We start from the raw sequence: 26,250 nt of genomic DNA, 5'->3' as shown, positions 1-26,250 counted from the left end.
TCCTGCTGAGTTATCTCCCATAGGTCTATCAGGGTCCTTGGTGTCTGAATATGTATCCTTTCTCCTACCTTATACGTATTAAGTATTATTCTTTAATACAAGGCTTAGAACATATATTATTTTATACCGCACATTTAAAGACTAATCTAGACGTCTAATTTCTGTCACTATTCTTTTTCTTGTGGTTTCTTGTGAGTATCATTTTTGCTTAATAAGTGTATACACATAATGCCAATGTCAGTATTGATATATCTGTAAAAAACAAAAAACAAAGTGGAAAGACAGAAGCAGAAATATATGCTTACATTTTCTTTTGCTAGTGTGTGTCCCTGTTGCCTCAATATAAAAGGTTTCTGCTTTTGGTTCTAGCAGTTACATGTCAACTAGCAGCTGGCTGTAAAAGTCAGAAGTCCCAACCATAGGGGAGATCATTTCTATTCTGTGGAGCCACTTTCAATCTTTCATCATTTTACTAAATTATTTCATTATAGGCAGGTACCCCACTCCATCTACTTTCTCTTTACTTCTTACATTATTTTCCCACAATGCACTATACAACTGGATGAAATGCCATTGTGCGTACACAGGAATCAGGGACAATTATACTATTCGTTTTTACGGGTCCTCGGAGCAGGAAGTTTTCTTATTGTCTCACTTTCAATACAATATCCTTAAAAAACAAACAAAAAAACACACAGATGGGGCGTTCGCTCACTGGGGTGTGAGCAGGGGACAGGTGCAGGAGACGGCCCAGTGTTTTATGGGCGCGCCCATGAAAATACTGGCTGCTTGCGACGAGCAGCTGATGTCACATGATGTCAGCACCTGCCCCCAAGTTGCTGGATAGCAGGCACTGGAAAAGTCAGTCAAGGCTGTCTTTACTTAGTGAACAGTGGAAAAATAATTAGATGGCGAGTGACCATCAAATGATTTGTTCTACCCGTGCAGAGTTGCGAGGGGATGTGTTATATGCAGCCTAGCGAACAGGTCTGAATCAGGCCCAAAGTTAATAAACCAGTTTAAATCAGGATTACATTGATGAGCACTCTTTTGAAACAGAAAACCACACTGCAATAACAGTACTACTATTACTTACCCTGCCTGCATAATGGATGATTGAGAAATCGGCCTTGTCTTTCAGCTGTCGCGGCTTCTGGAATTTAGAGTGGGTGCCCTGCTCCTGCACCAGTTTGTCCACAAATGTCTTATCTGTTGCTTTGGGAAACCAACACTCTTCATCCAGTAGGGCCAGAACCCCGGGAGGGTGAGCCTGGAGAAAAAAACACATTCACATCCACATTAATATGAATTCATGTCTGCTGTATGACTAACCTAAATAATGTCCTATATACAAATTTAGGTTTTCCTAAGTAAATAAGACTAGCATCTAACAACTCTTTATAGAAGACAGACATGCTGAATAAGCGGTTTAATGGGGTGGACAGCTTTGGTCAACCTGTCCTTAATTTAAACTGCCTATAGTATGAAACACATAGGGAAGCACAACAATGCTAATTAGCAGTTTATTAAACAAGCTGCATATACTGTATGGCAATATTATTAACCTTTATAGAGGTAAATTCTCAATAAGACCTCCCCACTATATATTAGACTGTGAGAGCACAGTAGAGAGTCCTGCCTGGGGGAAACCCGCGTAAACATGAGGAGAGCACACAAATTCCATATATTGTGCATTTGCAGGAATGGTGGCAAATGCTAAGAAAATGTGTCACCCAATAAAGCAATATGCATCAATGCTCACAGGCTGGTTTTAATTAAATTAGCATTTTTGCACTTCTTAATGTGTTTATTGGTTTTATCTGAATTAATTGTTTATTTAGCTGGCTAGAAGCAATGTAAGAAATGTTAACGGTCTGGAACCCCTAACAGCCTGCCAGGAAGTCAATGATTATTTTCCCAAACAGGGCAGTATATGAAAAGGATTGAAATGAGAAAAGACCTCTTTCAGGCTGTGCCGGAACAAGCTAGTAGTAGTATATCAGAGACACTTAGAGGGGTATGCAATCTGGGATCACGGCTGTCGATCCCCGCCGACAGCCGTGATCCTGGCCTGTTTGCGGTCAGATCGACCACATAACGACAGACGAGATTCAATGTCCCGCCTGCCGATGGGTGCAAAGGGGGCGTGGCCACAAAACCGGTCATGGATTGTCGATCTGTGGCCTGGATCATGACAATCCATGGCGGTTATCAGCAAAACAGGCCCAACAGCTTCTGAAGTCGGGCCCGTTCTGCCGTAATACCGCATTGATGCTTTTGTTAATGACAGCATTGAGTAGGGAGCCGCCGCTATTTCCCAGGGCGGCACATTGCATACCCCCCTTACAACTATTCCGGTTCCCTTTCCACCCAGCTTGGCAGGTCTAAAATGACATGATGGGTGCTCATGTAAAGAAAACTAGCTTCCATGCAAAAGCACCTTTTTTGGAATTTTACAAGCACATTTTGCTTGTTGAACCAATATTTTACCAGTATAGATCATCTGTCTATCTGTATTAGGCATTAGAGTAGCCAAAATAACTTCCAATGAGGTTTTAGGAGAACAAGTTTAAACTTTGTTCATACACATGTTGTCCTTATTATGAGTTGAAAGGAAAGGTGCTGTATTGTGGGAAGCGGTGTAAGCCAGATTCATGATTATTGCTAATGTGAGGATCCGTACAGCTTCAAGCGCAAAGCTACACTTCTCACAGCTGCAACAAATAGCATTGGTTCTTACATCTGCCTTATGCTGGTTGCAAGAGAACAGTCATAAACAGACTTTACTTTGATTTACACGCACTCAAAATAGCACAGAAGTATAGCTACACAGCCACAAGACTGATCACATTTAAGCGATTGCAGAGTTGGTGCCCATAATTGTCCATTTTAAGAAAAAGTAGATCCAGCCAAAATCAGCACTACTTAGCCAGGGATATGCAGATAAGTGCACATTTACTGCTATGCACTTAAGGTACACTTTCTATTTTTGGCCATACAAGGTGCTGCACCTGATCAAGGTGCTGCAATATCTGTTCAAAGATTTAGGGCGGGATTGAACCCGTTCACTGGTAATACTGTGAATTTTCCTGGCTATGCCTTAATGCCCACACTGGCAAGCCCGGAAAATTCTCGGGATTGGCACTGTTTAGCTCTCTTCCCCCACCACGCCTCCTCTTTAGTCCGGCGGCCGTGTGAGATGCCGGTAGAGTTCAGACTTTTTTTTAAAGGGGCAATCAATTACAGGGCAAAACTATGACTTGTAAGTGACTTTTCTTTAAAAAATAAAACTAAAAAAAAGTATGAGTTTGCCCGACTTCCTGAACGGCATTATATTCCTCCATAAGTGCTTAATTGTGACCTAATAGAAATAGCTAAAGTGAACTTGTCTCCTTACCGGCCTTTCAATGAGGTCAATACAGGGCTGCAGGTCTAATCCAAAGTCAATGAAGTTCCACTCAATGCCCTCACGCTGATATTCCTCCTGCTCTAGGATGAACATGGTGTGGTTGAAGAGCTGCTGTAGCTTCTCATTTGTGTAATTGATGCAGAGCTGTTCAAAAGAGTTCAGCTGGAAGAGGAAGAGACTTGTTAGGTATGACACTAACATTAGAAGACAAAAAACAAAACAAAATATATTTTTGGTAATCTTCGTATAAATCAGACAGTCACTAATAAAAATTTATATAGAATAAATAAAGCACTAAACCGCTGACAGCCGGTGTCAATCTGTGGTGGTGTCCAGTCTGCTACAACCGCCAAGCAACCGTTTGGCGTGGTGAAGCCGCCTCTTGTCAGCGCTGACAGTGAGGAAACCGTCAGGTTATATAGAGGCCAGTTATCTCCGCATTTGGAGTGAGAGAGATAAACGGAACTATGTTTTTTTTTTGTCCTAACATCTATATCTAATGACTTGTGATTAAGGAACCCTAAAATCCTACCGATATTAAGGATTGATTTTCTACATCAACCAATGATCTTTGGGAGTTAATGTTATTGGTCACATTTCATCATTCAAATATTCAAAGTGTGGGCACATAATATATTGGTGTAGTATATTTGTAATTAATGTCTATATTGTTTTTAATTGTTTTTATCAGTGTAAATTGGTTTAATTGTGCTGATTTTCCATGTTTTTTTTATGGTATTCTACTGATTAAATTAATACAGATCAAAACAGTGCGCTCCCATCCTTTCTGGTATTCTCTGACAGAGTAATTGGACTTTTAAAGGAAGATCATGACCCCCACCAACCATAACAAAGATTTAATTTTTAAAATGAATATTATTTAGCCCACAGTACACGATCTATCATAATCACAATTAAAACTAACCTCAAAGATCTCAAATCCAGCAATGTCCAGGATGCCAATGAAGGATGCTCCCTGGCGCTTAGTGCGGTCTAGTGCTTTGTTAATCCGATGGACCAGCCAACGGAACAATCGCTCATATGTAGCCTTAGCCAGTGCTTCCACCGCAAAATCAGCCTGGAAATAAAAGGTAAATATAGTCACCCTCACCACACCACATCCCCAATAGTGTAGGATAGTCTTACTTTTTCTCATCCCAAGGACTTCTTAAAAGTATGGTAGGGGGTCAGCTTGAGAACAAGAATCCATTTTAAAATAATAATGTCAACCCTTTGAATTATTTTATGGTTATGTGTAAGTTTATGATATTACTTTCTTTAATCATTTAGGAAATTTGGTGGTTATAAAAAAACGAAATATATTAGAGCTCACAAGTATGCAATACTGTTGCTAAAAGGAGAACCATGGGAACCAATTTAGAAGGTGATGAACCACAGTATAAGTATCTCTGATTTAGACTTGTAACTGAATTGCATGCATATTACAATGTCATCTGTGCAATATAAAGAATCCAATTTTTGGTTCCAAACATAAGCTCACTGGATCTAGCGAATTATTACATGCACTCCCATAAATATTGGTTTATCTGCTATAATGGCTGCCTCCTCTGCTTCTCAATGCCATTGGTTATATGTTAGCTGAGTGTAATGCAGATGTAATTCATAGTCAGAGGGCAAATCCCCAGTACAGGAGAATTAATTATTTGCCAATTACATATCCTCAACTTACCTGTTCCTTTGTCTGTGCCTTTTGCACGTAGTCCCTGCCCACTTTGATACGCGGTGTAAGGATGGCTCGAGTGAACTCCATGACATTCATGCCCAGCAGGTGACAAAGTTTCTGTGCGGCTGAGAGAAGAATACAAAATGAGGCCCTACGCCTGGTAAACATCAAGTACACAGCTCACCTTTCCATAACCCGGTTTGAAAGAAGGGCCAGCAAGAGGAAAGTTTAGAGTCAAATCGCTATCAGCTGTTGGAAATCAGCCTCTCTCTGCATACTAATAACCTACTATAACAAATCGCGGCATATGTTTGCCAAGGAGTGTTGTGTGGGGTGGGATAATGCATTGTTTTATTTAGTGACTCTACAAGGAGTCAGTTATAAAAAGAAAATATTTTTAAATGGTACAAATTTTTCATTTGTAGCAGTTGAATGACTACTAAATTCATTCAGTAGTTCACCACCACTTGCTTGGCAGTCAATGGTCGACACGTTCAAAAGAATGGTTGACAGCGACTAAGGTCGACAGGGTTGAAAGATCACATTCCCCCCCCCCCCCCCCCCCACACTTATTTCAGCCTAACCCTAATGTAAACCCATAATCCTCATCCTTTGACAGCCTAATGTTGTGTACACACGGTGAGATTCCTTTGCTATTCGACTAAGATTTGATTGCTATGCAATCTTTGCCAACTTATGTGCTATTTACATCCATTTGCACTATATAGTCATTGCTGTACTGTCTTATTTGGCTTTTTGATTTCAGTTGAACGGGAGCTCGCATCTGCATTGAAAGCTTAAAAACATGTTTGATCTCCATTCAATGTCTATGTGATAGCGATTATATTTTGACTATATAGTCAGAATCGTAGGGTAAATTGCACCGTTTATACACACCACAACTCTTGCTCTGTGCTTAACCCCAGCTGCCCTCTTCGGTAGCCTAACTGTAACCAACCGCCAAGTGCCTAAACTTCTAATATCATTAACCTTGGTCACTGTCAACCAATAACCTCTCAACCTTGTGGTTGACAACCTTTGCTGTGTTTAATCTACTATCCAGACACCATTTCAAGGCATACCTGATTAAAGTCTATTATACAGGGTGAAACAGCTGATGGAAAATAGTTATATGAATTGTCAGCGGTTTTTCTTATGGTTAAAATTACAATGGATCCTGTTGTAATTTATATTTGATGGCCACACAAACAAAACCAGAAACTGGTCAACAGACACAGGGCAAAAAGTGCTGCACCCCTAGAAACCAGAGGTTTGCCTCATGCTCTTAACCGTAGTAGAAAGTGACAAATGCTCACTGTGTGCTACAGTAACTTTACCTAATGCAACAGTTATCTGGAACAGTTTTAACCAGGGTTGCCTACCTGACCCTCTCCTTCAGGGAGAATATGCTCTGTTCCTGGACTTCCCTGGTAATGTATGATTGCCATCGCCTGTGGGGAGCTAGGTAATTTATAAGAAAGGTGTTTCACCACAGGTGATGGCAATCATACATTACCAGGGAAGTCCAGGAACAGAGCATTTTCTCCCTGAAGCCAGGAGAGGGCCAGGAAGGCAACTGGGGTTTTAACTGTTACCTTCCAGGTGTGCTGACTAAAGCAGAATGTGTGCAACTAGCGGGGAACTACTGTAGAAATCTATCGTTTAGAACTGGCAGACAGGGTATGCTGCTTAATTCACGCCCTATAGGTGGTGCCATAACTGCGTGTTAATGCGATCTTATAATATATATAGCAAAGAAAATTAAATGAAATAACTTGCTAAAAAAAAAAAAAACACCAAGTAAGCCTGAGAGCAAGTCACGCATATTCTCTAGTTTCAATAAGCAAAACAAAGCATAGCTGAAAGTAGCAGATATATTCAAAGATCAGAAAGTTCTGTCTTCAGAGTTTGTAGCATGCTTGGAAAAAACAGTCTCTGGGGGGAATCTTGCATAGCGCAGGGCTGAAGTAACTAATATTAAATTACTGTCTTTTCAGCAGGAATGAGGAGGAAAAAAAAGAAAACTATAAAAAAAGAAATTAATGCCACCCATTTAACACTGAGATGGGAATGATATGCACAGATCAGGAGATGTACTGTGGCTGCCATTTTCATCACACTTCTCATTAAGTGGTAACTTATCACATACATTTTACATAATGTGTGTAACAGCAAAGTTTGGCTGTAGGCACTTTCTGAACTGCTCCTATCCCCCAATTCTGGCAAGTGAGAGGAGGGAGAGAAGTTAACAGTGTGTGCGAGTGGGGGAGACAAGTTTGAAACAACAACACTAATAAGGGGTTTGATATATTTTAGAGAAATAGAAATCTGGCTACAGAGGGGCTTGTTATAAACAGATCTGGCTACACTCTGGAAAACAATAGGTTAGAGAACGCAGCATATTTTTTTCTCTCTCCTTGGCTCGGACAGTTCTCTTGGGGCTTGGCTGTAGATTGTTGGCCTATGATCTGTTCTCCACAGTCCGGGCTCAAGGAAAATAAACACTTAGAACATACTATGTATAATTCCCCCTCCACCGCACGTTCCCCGCCGCCTTCTGGAGTCTGATTAGTTGCAAATTACAGGCAGGGAGGGGCCACTGAATGCAGGCTGCTCCTGGTGGATGGTATGTACTGTGCCTAATGAATTCCTTACACAGCTGGTTACAATGCTGGGGTGCAGTGAGATTATGGGGTAACTAACATTCAGTACATTATAAGCAGACAATTAAAGGCAAGCAAGGTGTGTGTATTTATTTAATTCATGCTAAAAATGTAGTTTAGGGATGGGAAACCTTTGGCCCTCAAGATGTTGCACAACTACACATCCCAGCATGCCGCTATAGTTTTGCTATTTTGCCATGCTAAAACGGTTGCAAAGCATGCTGGGATGTGTAGTTCAACAACAGCTGGAGGGCCGGAGGTTCCCCATCCCTGCTGTAGCTCAATTAAAAAAACCTTCTGAACAGGCACTATATTAGACGGCTATTCATTATATCGGTCTCTGCTTTCTATTGCCTGGTTGAAGTTTCCTTATGCAAAAGGAACAGGAGATAGGTTGCAGTACATTTTGTGGTATGCACCACATTAGTAGCGATGGGAGAAGAATGTAATTGCCAACTAGGTTGTAAGTGGTCACAACAGCTTATAATAGCAACGTCCTTAGCTCCTGCTGTACATATTACTTCATTTATCGCTTTGGATATTTTTTGCCAGAAACATTGATATCAGAATGACAGACCTGTATTCTCTGGCATGGACGCTTGGTCTGTGTTCCTTTCCTTCTTGAAAATTATGCTTCCAAACTGAAGAACTGAAGACACGACTTTCAGCATGGCTGTGGAAACAAGGGAGGAGATGAAAGGTAGAAGCAAGGTTATGTATTACCATTAATGGCACTAAGGAGATTGGAACAGAAATGCTCAGTAAGATAAGAAACAATACAAGCTGCTGCATCGGTAGGTGAAAAGCATGGGTATTGTTCAGAGGAATAAAAACAGGACAAATATTTGCAAAGTAATAAAAAAATAGGAAATAATTAGGCAAGCAGAACAGTTGCTTATGCCCAGATTTGGCAGCCAACAACTCATACTTTATTAGAATTGATGGGTTTTGTTTAAGGTGCATACATTACAACTTAGGGGGGTATTCAAAGTGTGATATACGGTCGGTTGGTTGACAGTCATTGGGTCGACAGGGTCTAGGCCGACATGGCACAAGGTTGACACAAGCATTAGGTCAACATGGTCTAAGTCAAAAGGTCGACATGGGGTTTTCCACAGTTTTTTGAGCCGACATGTGCAGACAGGCGGTATTTCATGCCCTACCATCCACTAATGCTTGGTGGGAGAATAAAATAGTGTGCCCGAAGCATTGTGAGTGCAGCGAGCCATGCAAGGGTACGCGGTGCACTGTCGACAGCCATGAGCCTGTCCCGTTCTCGGTCTGCTTGACCAAGATTTTGCAGGCGGGATTCAATGTCCTGCCTGCCGAGCGTCAAGAAGGGGGCGTGGCCGGGAATCGGCGAGCTGTGGCCAGGAGCTCGTCAATTTCCAGCTGTATGTCCCCGACTGCTTGTGAAGTCAGGCATGTTCTGCAGATATCCCTGTTCAATGTTTTCGAGGAAGACAGCATTGAATAGGGCCCAGCCGCCATTCCCGACAAGGAGGCGGGAGATTGAATATTCCCCATAGTATATCAAATGCCTAACTTCATACATTTTATGTCCCTCTACAGAGATATATAAGTCTTACTCACACAGTATCTCATCATGAGAAAAGCCCATGATGTGCATTGCTTCCATTGTCTCCTGGAAGTTATCTTTGTCTTGCTGTCCCGGTATAGGCACATAGCCATTGGAAACAAATTTGTAGTTGCTGAAGCCTTCCAGAAGCAGATCAGCTAAATTGGGAAAGAAAAATCATTTACAGTGCTAAGACCACTAATAATATTCTATACATGAAACATTCCATGAGTACATAGTAAAAGTAAAACGCTGTCAGGCATTACCCACAAGAAATAGTGCTGTTCTAGGACAATGCCAATACGAAAATGAATGAGAACCATAGTATATGGTTAATGTTCTTACATTTGAGGTGCTCCCCTGATCCAACAAGCAGTTGGTAAAATATGTGAAAGGTCCTTTCATCCTTGGCCTGTCGTATTGCTCTAGACTTTTCAAGCAAATCTGTACAGTTGAGTTAAGGACTTCAAAGAGTTAATGATTAAATGTGATACTAGCCAAAAAAAATTTCTGTTATCTAGAAAAAATAAATAAAAGTCAAATAAATGTAAGAGTTCCTGGAAAGGAATACATGCTCTATCTAGGTAGATATGTTTGAAAAACATTAAAATGTTATGTTTGACAAATATTAGACACGTGGTTTATTTACAAAGTGTTTTGTTTCTCGTTGTATTTATCCTGAATAAATAAAAGGGCAATGCTTTTAATATCAAAACATAGTAAACTAACTTTTGGACATTGATAAAAACCCCAGATAGGGACGCATTGGTGGGTGGACCCCTTTATGCAGCCAGCAGGACAGCGAAATTGGCGAAGAGGACCATTAAAACCTAGGACCTGGGAGCAGTGTCATACCAGGGGACATTCATTCCAGTGCCTTTATTAAATGGAATGCCATCAGTTCCACCTACTTCGGTAACTAGTACCTATCTCATCTCTGCATATACCTTGGCGGTTACCTGTGGATCCTTTCATATGTTTTATATATGCTAAATGTATTTTTTTTATGTATTGTCTATATTAAACTGTACTTCACATGATTCTATCTGTATCTGTATTTTGGGACACCTGGATTGAATGGAACACAGATTCCATAGGCCAGAGTGGAAAATCCCATATTACCTTGAATAAACAAAGTGCAGTTAAAGTAGTTATCAATTTTTTGGGGTTCATGTATTTGGTGATAGGGAGAGGAACCCTTGTTGATATAGTACTGACCATGCCGCTAGGTGCACGAATCACATATATACAACTACCATATACAGTAAAGTATTGCCCATTTAAATATTACGGAATATACACAATTGGTATAAACATGAGCAGAAGAAAGAAACCATTAATATTATATTATTTCAGAAGAGTGAGCTGGACAACAATATTCAGCAAAAACTCTGATACCAGTCATGGGAAAACCCAATGGTATGTTCCAAGAAGTGGAATTGTGTCAAGATTGCCTCAGTCACAGGTATTCTTGGCAAAATTGTTTTGATGAATCAATACAATTTGGTTTAACCTGAAGTTATGGAGTATATTCACAGTTTGGTGTTGTTCGCTTTCCAAATATACAAAATTGGAGTTTATATGCATCCACCATGCAGACACTAAATGCAGACATTCAGGGAGAATCGCAAATTATTGCTAGCATTAGTGAGGAGGAGGAGGAGGATACGAATATAAATGGTTTTCTATCAGATCTTCATTTAATTATTTAGCAGTTTCCTATATAGCGCATACATATTCCGCAGGGCTTTACAGAAAATATTTGAACATTCACATCAGTCCCTGCCCCAGTGGAGATAACAATCTATATTCCCTACCACATTTACACACACACAGACATTCTAGGGTTCATTTTTGTTGGGAACCAATTAGCCTACATGTATATTTTTGGATTGTGGGAAGAAACTGGAGTACCCAGAGGAAAAACTCACAAGTGCGGGGAGAATGTACAAACGCCGCACAGGGCCATTGTGGAAATCAAACCCATGACCGCAGTGCTGTGAGGCAGTATACTACATGAAGGTGGAGAGTAATGCTATTTGTACTGTGGGAGTTGACATGCAGACCGCATTGGGTGTGGTATATAGTCCCGACAGTCGGGATCCCGGCAGTCATTAGCCCAACATCGGGATCCCAACTGGCCGGACTCAGACAACGGGGCAAGCGCAACAAAGCACCTTGCGGGCTCGCCACGCTGCGGGCATGGTGACTCGCTATGCTCGCCACCTATTTTATTCTGCCTCTATGGGGGTCGTGGACCCGCACGAGGGAGAATAGCCGGTGGCCCTCGGGACCCCAAGTGTCGGGTTTTGACTGTCAGGATCCCAACACCGGGGTAATGACTGTCAGGATCCCGACTGTATTATGCTGGCTCATCTATTGGGAAACTTCAATGCATTATCAAGTTTTTCTTATGCTAAGGTTTGGAGGAATCCTCAAGCATATAGCAAGAGTTCACAAATATGTACAAACACAGCAAGGGAGAGTGGGAAAATATATCTATGAAAAAGCCTATCAGACCTATTTGTAATGAACTTTACATTGTCACATGTTAAACTTACAGTATAAAACCAACCTGATCACAATAGGCCTCTCTGTGACAATAGCAAAGTGGAGTAGGAGGGCCATGAGGTAAACTATAGCAATCATGGAGGGCATCATGAATTATAGAAGGGCCTGAAGACAACATGCTGTTTGACAGTCTAATCTTATGCAGGGAAATGACAGAAGCCAGCTGTCTGAGTTGTGCTGCCAACATCTTATCCGGTTTGTTTGCTACTTTGCAATATCTGGACTTTATCCAACACATCAGCTCCTCAAACTACCAACACCACAAAGTCTTAACTGGTTTCTTAATCATTGTGAACTGTTTAAGTTAACCTTCTCTAAGTCTACTGCAAACTTCTGCTCTTCGCAACAATGCCATCTTAATCCTTACAGCAATGCAACTCTAGTTATGAAGCATCCGCAAAGAGAATTTTGCATTGCACTTTGGTGGTTTGGTGCTTCATAAAATGCCCTATAGCAATAGGTCTGAAAATGTGGCCTATTAGTTGATAAGGAATCAGTACCTATTATTAACAATAGGCATCCTATTTTGTAACCATCTGATCTCTCAGGTTCTTGACAATTGCAGAGGCTACAGACGGATTCAGCAAACACTGTGCAAAAGTGACCTTGTCCATGTTACAGAATAAATCAGTGGAAGGACACAGATAATTCAGGAGTAAGTAGTCCAGCAGAAAATTGCTCCTTACCATTTCTGGCTTGAAAAATATGTGAAGCAATAAACTTGAAACAGAATAGCGCAGTGTTAAATCAACACAACGCCAGTGCACAGGAATGGAGAAAAAGTGGAGTGTTTTTAATTGAGAAAGGCTGAATTTAATCTTAAACTTGGCACTGCAGAGAATCTGAAGAATGATATTTAATTTCCCTACTGTAGAGTTTTTGCTGAGAAATGCCACAGGTTAGATAGAAATACCTTCTTAACAGTGTCCTTAACAGTCTGTGGTACAATGTATAAACACGGATTCTCATAGAGAAACAGGAGATGTGTACATAAGATTCCTGGCTTGCCCAATCTACAGAGCACAATCCATTATACCACACTTCATTCTAGGAAAATGGGTTCTATTCCTACTGTTCAGGAAGATAAAACCTTTATCAGATGACTCAAAAGACTTTGTAACAATAATGCACTATGATGCCTTTGTACCAATACATGAGGATTCACTAAATGATTCTGACAGGACGCTCCCTAGACATAGTAGCACACTTGATATAGACATGGTCATTTTAAAAAGCATTCAGTCAAGGTTCCATTGTCTTATGAATTACTAATTTCCTTTCTGGCCCATCGTCATACTTCTGACAAAAGAAATGCTATATTCTCCACACTATGTGCACGCTTTCTCCCACAGGTGCACATGGAGAGCCATATAAACTTTAAATTAAGGGATCTTAAGGCCATATCCATTAATAGTGCTGGATGTCTAAAAATATAACAAATCCTTCCTTGGGCTTCCTACAGATACACCTATATGTACAGCATCAAGAGTGTCTTACCCTCACAGTTTTTATGCAATGCTTTTATCTGCTTATTCCGTATGCCTCAAACCTGGAGATTCCAAGAGTACATTATATTCTACAGGTGAGTCCGTATGTCCATTAGGCATTAAGATTCTATATGGGGTACATCCACTCCACCATTGGTGCCCATGATATCCCTTTTTGGAGCACTTTGATACGAAACTTAGAAAAACCGTACTTTTGAATATATAGTCAATCTGTGACGGCTAAAGTAATCATAGCCAGGTCATGGATGGCATCTGAACCCCATAAATATTATAAATGGCCGGTTATAGTCATCATCTATAGTTGCATTGGATAAGTCAAGATTTGATTTGCTTTTCAAGGGACAAAAACCATAGCTTAAATGTCCCTTGTTCTTTGCACATTGAATAAAACGTACCTATAAACTTACTGATCTTTAAATATGGATATCTGTACTGTTCTCTCTGTATGCTTCCTATCTTATTTCTGTTCCACCACTTTAATTGTGTTTCAGAACTGTTCAAGATGTGTTTGATGGGTGTCTGATATTGATAGAGCCTTGTTGCAGCACATTAGACTATGGTACCACAAAGCAGCCAATATTACTGTGCACCTCTCTTGGTCCCCTGGTGCCTACATCAGAATGATTCTCCAACAACTTATAGCCACTGCCGCCAAATTAATCATCCTGCTAAAATGCTTCAAAAGAATTCACCAGATTAAAAGAATAAAAGTTGCTGGAAGGAAAGTTTTCAGAGGTTGTAAGCAGGGCCCTCCTACCTCTATATCAGTCTGTTGTTTTATCACTGTTTCTATTTGTAAAGTGCAACAGAATCTGCTACGCTATATAAACCTGTACATAAATAAAATAATTAAAATAAATAATTAAAAAGGTAATTTAACAGACATGAAAACCTTATTTAGCACCATGGAACACTTGATCCAATAATTTTTGTAACTAGTGTTTTAAAATGGAACACTAGTAATCTTTGCTTACTTGCCTTTGTATAAAAATAACCAAGCAGAAAATATGTCTTACTGCTTAAGTAGTGTTCATTCTAGCACCCGCTATCCTTGAAAACCCATGCAGTTCCTCTTCCCTGCTTGGGGTGTCGCTGTCTGCTGTGGTGTTTCTAGCACAGGTCCGGTTTGCATATCAATGCTGATATACAGACAACACTAAGCTAGAAGCACTACAGCAGACAGCGACACCCCCAGACAGGGAAGAGGAAACTGCATGGGTTTTAAAATATGGCGGGTGCTAGAATGAACACTACTTAAGGAAACCAATAATGGTAAGTCATCTGTATCCGATCCAGACTTCAGCAAGAAAGTATTTCTCCACAAGAAGGGTGTTACTAGAGTATTTCCTAAAATAGTAAAATATGACTGAGGAGTATTGCAAAAATTCAGATAATGACTATGATATACTGAATGCTAGGAATTCAGGCTGACTGGAATGGACTGCATTAAAAAGATTTATAAAATTAAACATGGAGGGGGGGAAAGAAAAAAAAAAGTTATATTTGTATTTGAACAGATTGCAGAGATTTGAGCGTTTAACCCAATTTGGCAGGCAGGCGTTTAAACAAAAGCAGGGAGAACAGGAAATCTGAGTTTATCCTATGCCTAAAAGCTGCCTGGGCTCCCCACCGCTATTTCCTGCATTCCAAGGGGCTCACAAGCTGGACACGCAGTGATAGACCTAGAACGTGATCACTGTACAGACGTGTAAAGAAAGGATACAGGTCTCTATATTGGCCCCCACAATATAACCAGTCACGTCGAAATTGATACGGATGAACTTGCCCTGCAAAGAGAGGTCAAAATAGGATACCATAGGTAACATACATTTATACTGTACAACAACTTTTAAATGCAGAGTGTAGTTTACAAACGTCACATCAATAACCCTAGTCATAAGTACCAAAAGTAACAGAATGTCTATGGTGAGGTCTAATGAAACTGGAGCTAGCTACTCTACCATGTATGTGTCACATGATGACAGTGGAACATGTGTGGGATGTGTGGACAGAAAAGAATCAGGCAGTGCGTATGCATAATATACAGGTCCTCATCATCTTTCGTGATATCTTCTGGTCAGTCCTGCTGCTGGGTCACCCAGAAGACATTGGCAAGGGTGCCATGCTGCTGAATGCAGCTTGGCATACCCCATTGTGGAAAGTGTGTATGCACCTGGCTTGCCAAAGCAACAAAGTTGGCCCGGGTACAGTTGTGCGACTGTGAATGAAGACATTCAGTTAGTTAACCTAAACATGAGAAGAAGTAACTATATATTTATGCTGGCCAGCTGCAAGTGTCTATCTCCAACAGCAGCAATGCGAAGATACTGTACTTTTTTGGAGGGAACCTTTGACACTGTGTGCAGGTGTTGAAAGTGAATGTGCAAGATGGGGGAGATGGACAAGTTATAGAGCACTTTGGTGAACTATTAAAAAAAGATAAATATATAACACTTACTTCAGTCATTGCCAAAATCAACTATATTTCTATATCTAAATTGAATTATAAATTAGCTAGCCATGATAAACATTTATATAACGGATACACCATTGCTGGTGAGACACATTACTCACACTGACAACTAGGGAATGACTGGCTTTTAAACAGTGTTAGCCAAGAGTTACTCAACATTTAGCAATGTACAAATTCCCTTCAAAAGTGTCTAAAATAGAAAATACCCAGTATATCATTAGGACAGCCTCTGGTTGATCTCATTGCATTGCCTCCTACATTAAGCTCCTAATTCAGGCAGCCAGTGCTTTTATCTAATCAGGTGGTGTCAGGACAAGTGAGACTGCAGTCTGCTGGGGGATTACCAGACACTGACTGTGAATTATATATATTACACTACAGCTAAAACCTCTATAACGCAGTCCAGAGCCATTCTATGCATTTCTGCTGCAATTCTAGACTTTATTTAACAGCAAAAGTCTCCCACATAAAAGACTGTCATTCTATGGCTAACACTACTGAGTTGTTATTATCACTGACATCACAGACAACAGACAAGGAAGGTCATTCTGGATGGCTCGAAAAAGACAAGTAAAACGGTTTGCTACACACCAAACCTGTTATCACTGAGATCACAAAATATTTGTTACATACTGTAAAACATTTGCCCACTTACAAATCGAGACGAGTTGTCATTTTTCACAGTCTTGGCGTTCCCAAATGATTCTAAGATAGGGTTTGCTTGAAGCAGCTGGCGCTCTAACTCACCCTAGAGAAAACAGACATTATCCCATCACACCCCACAGAAGGCAGGAATACAGAAAACAAAAATAAACCTATAGATTAGAAAACACACTGGGATGACCATGAAACTAGTCCAGACTGGGAGTTAAAGTCTAGGGGAAAAAGTCAAGTACAGAACATCCTCTTCTCCACTGGCTTTTTTCATAAACTACAAATTGTCAAAGCCCTAATTAGTGAAACCACTAATAGCACGAATGGAAAGTGTGAGGAGGGACGGACTTCAAAACTCATCTTATAATTTGTATACAACCTGCCAATGCAGGGGGGAGGATATTCTGCACTAGACCATTGGGTGACCTGCCAGTCTGGGAGAGAGAGCAGGATGGCAGCTAATGTAAGTATGAAAACACTTCTAAAATAACATCCACATCTTTAGATGTTGGTGGAATTGCTTGGAAATATTAAATTATATTATATATATATATATATATATATATATATATATATATATATATATATATATATATATATACACATACACACATACACACACACACACATACATACATACACACACAGTATATACACAAGTATGAAAGCAACCGTCACTCAGCACATGAATAAAAATAGCATGCCCCTCCTCAGAATAAAATTCCTGATTATTTGACACCAAATGTAAAAAACAAAACACTTTATTTTAAAAGTTCACATTCCACTTCACCATAAAAAGATAGCGATTGCTACTCGGTGAATCATGGTGAAAAAAACCTTGAAATGTATTCGCCATGTGGTCATTGAATAGGGTGATTCACCGTTTTAGTCAGAAATTCGCCAAACAGCACAAATTCGCCATAAAAACATGGCGAATCAGGCTCATTGAATACCGCCCATTGTGTCTAGTTACAATTGCACCGTGTTTATTGTCCTACATAGTCCATATCGCAAAGCAAAATATATGTGCAGGCAGGTATTTTTGAACTAGAACACATGTACCCTGAAATTTACTATTATAGTGTAGTAAAAAATCATATGTAGTTCAAGTCTCACACAGTGTACAAACTGTATAGCACAAATTGTATGGCTCAAATTGCATCGAGCGCACATCCCACAGTGTGTGGGCACCATTAGTCTGCAGATACCATTTCAAAACAATTTGCAGGGCAAGAGATGCTTCAAATAACTGAGATTAATTTAATATAATTGAAAGGCCTCCATACATCTAAACCTAATTTCCCCAGCCGGAACCAGTGAACATTAATAACTGGTGAACTGTCAGGGAATCGGGAAAATTCTTTATTTTGTGGCACTATGTGGCTGATATATGAAGGCCTGAAGTCTGAAGACAATTTTGAAGTACAGTATCTAATATGCATTAACTTTTTGTGCTGCTTTATTAAGTATTGAGTAGATTTATATTTAAAACATATGAAAAAAAAAACTAATTGGAACAGGTCATGTATATTTGGAAGCACTGCAGACAGAAGCAACATGTGCATATAAGAAGTGACAAGCGGGACTTGTGTTTACGGACAACTCTTGACACAGCCTTGTAAAAGGTCTGTCCCTTTTTTATCCACAGGAGAAGGTCCAGTGGATATTTTATGTAAAACGGTTGTTGCTTTAGGTTCAAGACAGTCCAGGAATTACAAAAAGGGCAAAACAAGACACCATATATACTTGAGTATAAGCCTATTTTTTCAGAACATTTTTTAATGCTGAAAAAGCCCCCCTCGGCTTATACTCGAGTGAGGGTCCCACTTGAGTCAATAAGTTTTCCCAGTTTTTTTGTTGTAAAATTAGGTTCCTCGGCTTATATTTGGGTCGACTTATACTCAAGTATATACGGTAAGTGCAATTGAACATTCTATCCCCGTGATGGCTAAGCTATGACACGCGTGTCACTCGTGACAAACCAAGGCACTTTGACTGACACGCATCTGACCAACCGGTGGAGAGAGTGAAAACCTAGAAGTGTGCATGGTAAGCGGCTAAGCTCCCACTCTCTATAGTCCACCCCTGCTGCTGTAGTCTGGCCTGTGGAAGCGCCGGCTGGGAACTACAGACCTACCTATGGCCCATAAAGTGATCAGCACATAAAGACCAACCTAAGCAACCAAAGTGTAAATATGGGCCCTGCCTAAGCCTATGTTTTTCACTCATTATCAGTTCTCACCAAGCAGCTTTTTAGTGAACCAGTGTATAATCTGCATCTGCTTCACAAAAAACTGTGATAAACAACCTGAGGTGAATTAGGAGCTATTTGCAGCAGGTGATATCGGCTTTTTTCCCCCTCTGCAATAACCTACTCATTTACCACATTACAGAACAAAGCATAGATTATACACAGCAAAGCACGTTTTATGTAAATGTTCTCAATAAATTACTGTACTGAATGCCTACATCTCCCACCTGCCATGCCACCTTGCCTCAGGCCAGAATGCTTTGTGGGCTACAACTGTACTGATCTACACTGCAGGTGACCCCTTCTGGGTATGTTGCTTGGCCTCTCATGGCCTATTGTGAGAAATCCTTGCGAAGCATGCTTAGAAAGTGGCCCCACAGCATGAAATCTCTTAAAGTCCATTTCTCAACACTTAATACCTCACAAAAGCATGACTGCAATATAGAGTAGCAATCTTTAGAGCAATTTTCAGTAACAGGAATTTTGAAGTGTACACAGGTATTTTGTAAGCAGTCTTAAGTGTCACAAAAATGAAGTAAACATGCATTGAGCTACTAACCTAATTGAAGCACATTTACCTCATGCCTCAGTCCACAAAGCAGTGCCTCAAAAGTGTTCAAATAACAATTTTAAATAGCAAGTTAACTTAAAAGCTGTGCTTAATCTGCTTCTGCAGAGACACATTTTAGGTGGAAAATGTTTCTTATACTAAAAATGCACCTACTATACAACAGACCCTCCTGTACTAAAGATGATGGAGGAACTTTAGCTGTCTGTCAGGGGAGACCAAACTAGTTTCCTAGAGTGACAGCAATATTAAGGAAATGACTTCGGATGGAGGGTCACAAAATATTTCTCACCATTACCTTCCCAGCATATAGGTAAAGGAACTTCGCTGATTTAATTGTATTCTGAGAAACACTAAACCTAATAAATATTTTTAAATAATCATATTTTGAATGATTTTAATTTTGATTACAATAATATGCATACTATACCACACAACAGTATCCCCAATTCATAATATGCCACACTGTAATGGACAAATTTGTAATTTGCAACACAGAGCTGTCTCAGGGATACCCCTTTATATGTCTGAGAACCTCCTCATATTCGTCTATGAGAGTTCAATCCACCATAATACCCTTATGTCATTTAAAAAAGACGCCTGATCTTTTTATACATTATGCCAACGTAACATGCCAGTCCAGAACCTTTGATTAAGTATTTATGCCTTGCACCTTTTGCCCCATTTAGAGTATGCACCTCCTTGTGTGCCATCCCAGGGTCCCCTATTTAAATGTCAGCTCCGATTAACCCCATTTTATGCTACTTACCCTCTCTAGAGCCAGAGTACTGCCTGTAGACCCTGTTCATCCACTGCCACCAAGTCTTCATGCACCACTGCAGTCTGTACTATTATCAAGTGCAGCTGTAATGGTGGCCCAGCCACAGCACCAGCAGCTTAATAACCTCCAGAGTCCGGACAGAGGTGTCTAGAAGAGTCTGGAACAGTGTGCACTAGCACCCTATCAGACTTAACCACGTTCTTAGGGGGCAAATCAGAATTTGGTCCTAATGGTGGGGTTTGTGCATGTGCAAACGCATTTGGAGAGTTTAACACTTGCCATGGCATTCGCTCGATGGTGGGTGGGCAGACGGTGGGCCCATGAAAATGCTCGGTGTTACGGGTGACATAATGGCTTTAACGTCAGTATGCCAATGCTGGAGTAATGACAGCTGACGTCCCAAACATAAGTATGCCGTGTTATGGTCAGGCCAGGTAAGGGGGATTAAGTTTAGGTACTAGATAGTACTTAGGATCATGCCGGGGGGGGGGAAGGTTGTTTAGGTTTGGGCCCTTACAAAGGGTGGTTCGGTTTAATCTTCATCTAGTCCTACCAGTTTACACACAGACTTTTTTGTCTGTTACATTCAGCAGATCATCCGTTTGTTACTTATATGTTTTTTTTTTTACTTATGACTATTGCCTCACTTTGGTGTGTTTCCGAGTTCGAAATTTTGCCATTCAAACCCCTTCTATCTTATCTCAGGACGACAAAGTGGTTCTCCATGTTGCAGCTAGAACTTATCTCGGCATTCAACTTAAACCAGGAAATGGTGTTTATGGTTTCTCCTCCGTTGATGATTTTTCAAAGCCAAAATATTCTGTCTATTTGTAGGCAAGCTCTGCTGTTTTTCTTGTACAATACTTGATCTGTCCACTGCAGAGATTCTCAGACATGGTTTTAAAATGCATATTCTAGTTTCAGGTGACAGACACCGCACATATTCCCTACAGTAGTAGCTATCTTCTATGTAGTGCAATCGGGGCTTCGGCAGTACACGTCTGTCGTGCAGCTACCTGGTTCTCTGTCCACACATTTCAGGTTTTTGCCTCTGGTTGCCCCCATTTGAAGCATGTGGTTGTCAGGTCAGACAGCCTGATTGTTCCCTCCCCCTGGGGGCAGCTGTTGAATATTCTATGGTCTAGAGCAGAGGATCCCAAACGCAGCCCTCAAGGCCCCCTAAAGATCCAGGTTTTAAGAATAACAATGCTTAGGTATAAGCTACTTAATTAGTACTTTAGTCAATATGATTTATTCATCTGTGCTCAGGCATGCATATACTTAAAACATGGACTGTTAGGGTTTCTTAAAGAACGTTTGGGAACCCCTGGTCTTGCTGAAAGAGAAAAGACCACTTTTGGTCACTTATTGTTGCATCTTTTCTCTTAAGGAGGCTGGGGAACATTGCATCCCTTACATTGAGTTGTGCGAGGTTTGGTTCTTGACCATCTTATCCCGAATGATTTGATAAATTGTTATAAATGTTTCAATGGGTTACTGCTATTAAAACCTGGCCTCTTTTTTAATAAAAAAAAAAACCATAAAAAAACACTGGAGGTCTGAAGTTGTAAGGCTTTTAAAGCTACAATTTAGGTGGCAACTCCAGTGCCAACCTGTAATCCATGGTTCAGTGGTTTCCAGCCTGCGCCAGAGAAAAGGATTCAACTTTAAGTGACCAAAAAAAAAAATCATCTGTTTGCCAGGCTCGCTGCATGTGATGGAATATTTTACCTATAAACAAAGCTTATGTAAGGGATACCCCAAACAGAGCAATTCACCTTCATGGTCCAGTACAAAAAGTATAGATTGAAATATTTAAGGGTCCTTTGTAATTTCTGCTGAAGCTTGCTGTACATTACATTACACAACCATATAAATTGTATATAATTTATATATAACGCACATACTGTACTGTAGCAAGTATGCTGTGAAAGTCTGGAGCACATTTGTATAAGCTTACCGTTACTTCAATTTGTGTTTCTTACACAGGCAAGCCGTGGACATTGTTTAACAGACTAAAAGCTAGAAAAAGAAACTTGCCGTACTTTAGGACAAATGTAAAAAGACCACAACTTATGGCTTACCAACATACATAGTGGCAAATGGTTACATTCACTTAATAAAAGGTAGTGGTTCCTTTGCTGCATACACATGAATACTTGACCAGAATACAGTACCTGTATTTAATTTATGCACATGACAGGTGCATGTAAAAGGTGACTGTTGGAGCCACCTTCTTTATCCCAATGTTAAACATACAGTACAGCTTTTTTATAATTATTAGTTAAAGCTACTCAAATTGTAAAACCAAATAAGAATGGTAAGTTAAGAATAGAAAATATGCTGCTAAAATACATTTATACATTCCTTAACAGTAAGGCAACTATGGACAAATCGTTCTAAACAGAAAGTGCTGGGGTTAATGAGACAGAAGGTGCTGGGAGTCTAGAACCAGTTAGTAGACAAAGACTTTGTCCTGAGGCCTTTCTACTACTAAGACATTGGGGGTCACAATATTTATTTCTCAGTTGCAGACAGTAGTATCTGTAAGATGTCATTAGGCAAGAAACAGATGCAGAGTGCGTCATGCAGGGTGCCATAAGGTGATATGTGGCAGGACAGAAAGGAAATGGTTTGGGGATATAAGAAGGTCTGGGGAGTGAGGGGGAAAGGGTTGTGAAAACAAGGTGAGAAATTAAAGTTTACTGGCAGTTGAGTGTTGGGGTGAGGGGGAGCTACATGCTACTCACATACAACAAGGATCCACTCTGTAGTTTCACAAAATGACAGTGAAAAAAAAAAATATAAGTTAATGGTTATGGTTTATGCAGCACACAAAATTCAACACAAGGATTAGAAAAATATATAAATGCTCTGAAAATGGGAAGGGGATGCAGCTAGTTCTACTTATTAACACCTCTGATGATGGAGGGTACTGGCAGCACACACCGCCAGCAACAAAGGGGTTAAAGATGGGGTAACACTTCTATTGGTTAAATAACCTTAACTTGGAAATTAAAGAAGAGTGATCCTTTAAACCAAACCCTGTGCGATGTCAGTACAGTAAAGTTGGCTACTAGTCCGTACAACATTAACATGTACGGTCACCTAAGTACAGTGGGGGGGGGGGGGGGGGGGGACACTGCATTAGCCTGAAGGAGTCATGAGTAACAAAACGCCTGCTAATCTATATGGTCAATTGACTAGGAATGCATGGTATGGCTGAAGTATGAGGAGCTTCATGGCTTAGTGATGTTATTGGTTTCGCTTACATTAACCCACACATTACCGTCACTAGATTAGTTCAGCACAGAAGGCTTTCCCTATATACAAAAAGGGGGAAATTTAATAGGATGAGAGATTCAGAAAGTGAGAGATTTGGTAAGAAATCTCCAGTTTTTTTAAAGCAGCAATCATTTACACTGCAAAACCAGTTTGATTTTGCAGTGTAAATACTTTCCGCTTTAAAAAAACTGGAGATTTGTTACCAAATCTCTCACTTTCTGAATCTCTCATCCTACTAAATATCCCCCAGAATCCCTTTATAGATGAATTACACCAAAGCAAACCACAATGTAGCACTAATCTAGCTAAAGAAATCTGAAATTCGGTTGAAGTGTAAGAACTACCAAATATGTAGCTGTTAGTATGTTTAAATGCATTTACTATTTCAAATACGATTCAGACTATAATTCACGATTTTCACTGTGTGTGTGTGTGTGGGGGGGGGGGAGTTATTCCAATTCTAGAAAAAGAATAGGTGAATTTCACCTATTTGTTGCAATAAAACCTTGGTTAGACTATGCCATAATAACACGCAGCACAGCTGGTGCAAAGGATCAGCCTCCACACCACCAATCATACTTAAGTGATGTAATATTAGTATCTACGATGGACCGGTTACCCAGCTAATAGGGCTACATTACACTAAATTTATGCTTCCAAATAGTATAGCTTCAGGGAGCCCTCTAGGAAAGGGGGACTTGCATATTTACAGTGCAGACAGCCATTTCTGTGAGGTGCAGCAACATTGATGTAAAGACAGCTGATCCAATCACCTGCAATTTGTGCTGGTGTGAGCTCATTAGACACTAGTCATTTGATATGTTCATTACTAGCCCACAAAATGTCTGCCTCCGCTGTATGTAGACAAAAGCTGCAGTAATTTACACTGAGATAAAGAGAATATAGAGTGTACAGGAAATCCACTTGCCTGATGTTTGATGGGTTTAGGGGATTCCGTCTGTTGTAGCAAACAAATAAACACACATTAGTACAAGCAATTAACATCTCAATCTGGTGTCTGCAGAACCAAAATCCAGTTCACATGCCATGGTTTATTGGAATTATATCACTATTTTACTTAGATTCAGAAAAATATCAATATTCTCTCACCTTAAACACATTTAGAAAACGCAATGCAAAATGTACAGTGTATAACACTATTATGTCACCTTATATCTATTTTTTTTTTAATTGATACTTTTTATAAACTGACATGCATTGAATGGGTGATAAAAGACCATGATGGTCAAAAAATTCACAAAATACCCCTTTTCAGACATAGTGAGATTCCAGGGCCTTTACCTTGGCTCGGGCAAAATACCTGGGTCTCCTATGTGTCTGAAAAGCACCAACATGGGCAAACATTTGCATTAAATAGCACTTCTTCTAGTCTACTCGGTAGGCAGGCCGCCTTTATTAAAATGTGACTACTGCAGAATAAAATGATTTGTAGCATGCGTATATGCAATGTGCGACAACGACTGTATCTGCATATGAAATGCTATGTTAGAGTGTTTTCCAGGAAAACACTTCGAGGTTCCATTTCTTATGCAGATGCAGCGTCAGTCACACACTTAATATAGGCATATATATATATATATATATATATATATATATATAATCCGGGGTGTATCTACACCTATATCGGTGTAGAATATCCAGCACTCTCCCAAGTATGAATTCCAAACAAGTTGGTAAAATCCAAATAGAAAAAGTTTATTCAATTTGCACACGATGTCACGTAGATAAGTTCACATGTGTTTTGTAGAACATGCCCCGACGTTTCGATCCCACTAGAGGGGATCTTTCTCAAGAGGCCTACAATACACAGTGAAGGTAACTTATCAATAAATATTATCATAGAAACATTTTTCAAAAGAAAAAGATAAATGTACATATAGTCACAATTATGCAAAAGAACAAGAGAAATCTTACTTTAGGTTCAATAGTGCAATGAAATCAACGTAGAATCAAGGGGAAAACCCTGGGTAACCGGAGCAGCTGCTACATGATGCTGCCCGGGCCCAGCTATTTATTCACTCTGAAAGTTAATGCAGCACACGGACGCAGCGTCCGCGTGCTGTCAGCGCTACTTCCGGGACCGGAAGTTCGGGACCGGAAGTTGACGTGCGGTGACCCGCACTGCTGGAACGCACGGCTACCCGTCGCTGACGGGGGCCGTGTGTGCGCTCTGAGAACAAGTGTCTCAGCAACGATATTAAGGTGGCTCTAGACAATATAGATGGTATGAGGAGCACTATGATTTTGGATAGTGCTCCTCATACCATCTTTCCCCTTGATTCTACGTTGATTTCATTGCACTATTGAACCTAAAGTAAGATTTCTCTTGTTCTTTTGCATAATTGTGACTATATGTACATTTATCTTTTTCTTTTGAAAAATGTTTCTATGATAATATTTATTGATAAGTTACCTTCACTGTGTATTGTAGGCCTCTTGAGAAAGATCCCCTCTAGTGGGATCGAAACGTCGGGGCATGTTCTACAAAACACATGTGAACTTATCTACGTGACATCGTGTGCAAATTGAATAAACTTTTTCTATTTGGATTTTACCAACTTGTTTGGAATTCATACTTGGGAGAGTGCTGGATATTCTACACCGATATAGGTGTAGATACACCCCGGATTATAATTGGATATACGTTTCACACGCATCTCCTTTATCTGGCACCCCGTGACATCTCAATCGTTAGTGAGAGTGCGGTCTATACCTGGAACTATATATATATATATATATTTTTTTTTTAGTGTGTAACTGATATATATAGAAGTTTTTTACTTTTATTCAATGAAGCATCAGA

At 40.1% G+C, this 26,250-nt stretch overlaps 1 protein-coding gene across 2 annotated transcripts in view; it reads right to left on the bottom strand.

The window, feature by feature from the left end:
- Nucleotides 1-26,250, bottom strand: part of MYH10 (myosin heavy chain 10) — a 137,651-nt gene that overhangs the window by 25,559 nt on the left and 85,842 nt on the right. The window contains exons 6-16 of one of the 2 annotated variants that reach the window (XM_083148419.1): nucleotides 24,355-24,384; nucleotides 22,892-22,909; nucleotides 16,543-16,635; nucleotides 15,138-15,201; nucleotides 9,681-9,779; nucleotides 9,350-9,493; nucleotides 8,334-8,429; nucleotides 5,100-5,218; nucleotides 4,335-4,487; nucleotides 3,398-3,571; nucleotides 1,097-1,270 (exon numbers count right to left, since the gene is read on the bottom strand). In XM_083148419.1, coding sequence (XP_083004545.1) covers nucleotides 1,097-1,270; nucleotides 3,398-3,571; nucleotides 4,335-4,487; nucleotides 5,100-5,218; nucleotides 8,334-8,429; nucleotides 9,350-9,493; nucleotides 9,681-9,779; nucleotides 15,138-15,201; nucleotides 16,543-16,635; nucleotides 22,892-22,909; nucleotides 24,355-24,384 — 1,164 coding nt within the window. The remainder of the gene's footprint in view (nucleotides 1-1,096; nucleotides 1,271-3,397; nucleotides 3,572-4,334; nucleotides 4,488-5,099; nucleotides 5,219-8,333; nucleotides 8,430-9,349; nucleotides 9,494-9,680; nucleotides 9,780-15,137; nucleotides 15,202-16,542; nucleotides 16,636-22,891; nucleotides 22,910-24,354; nucleotides 24,385-26,250) is intronic. The other variant, XM_083148420.1, reaches the window with a different exon arrangement.

Source organism: Crinia signifera, chromosome 6, assembly GCF_055691185.1.
Source record: "Crinia signifera chromosome 6, ASM5569118v1, whole genome shotgun sequence".
Taxonomy (NCBI): domain Eukaryota; kingdom Metazoa; phylum Chordata; class Amphibia; order Anura; family Myobatrachidae; genus Crinia; species Crinia signifera.
The sequence above is the reverse complement of the archived record's forward strand: the minus strand, read 5'-3'. Positions and strand labels throughout refer to the sequence as shown.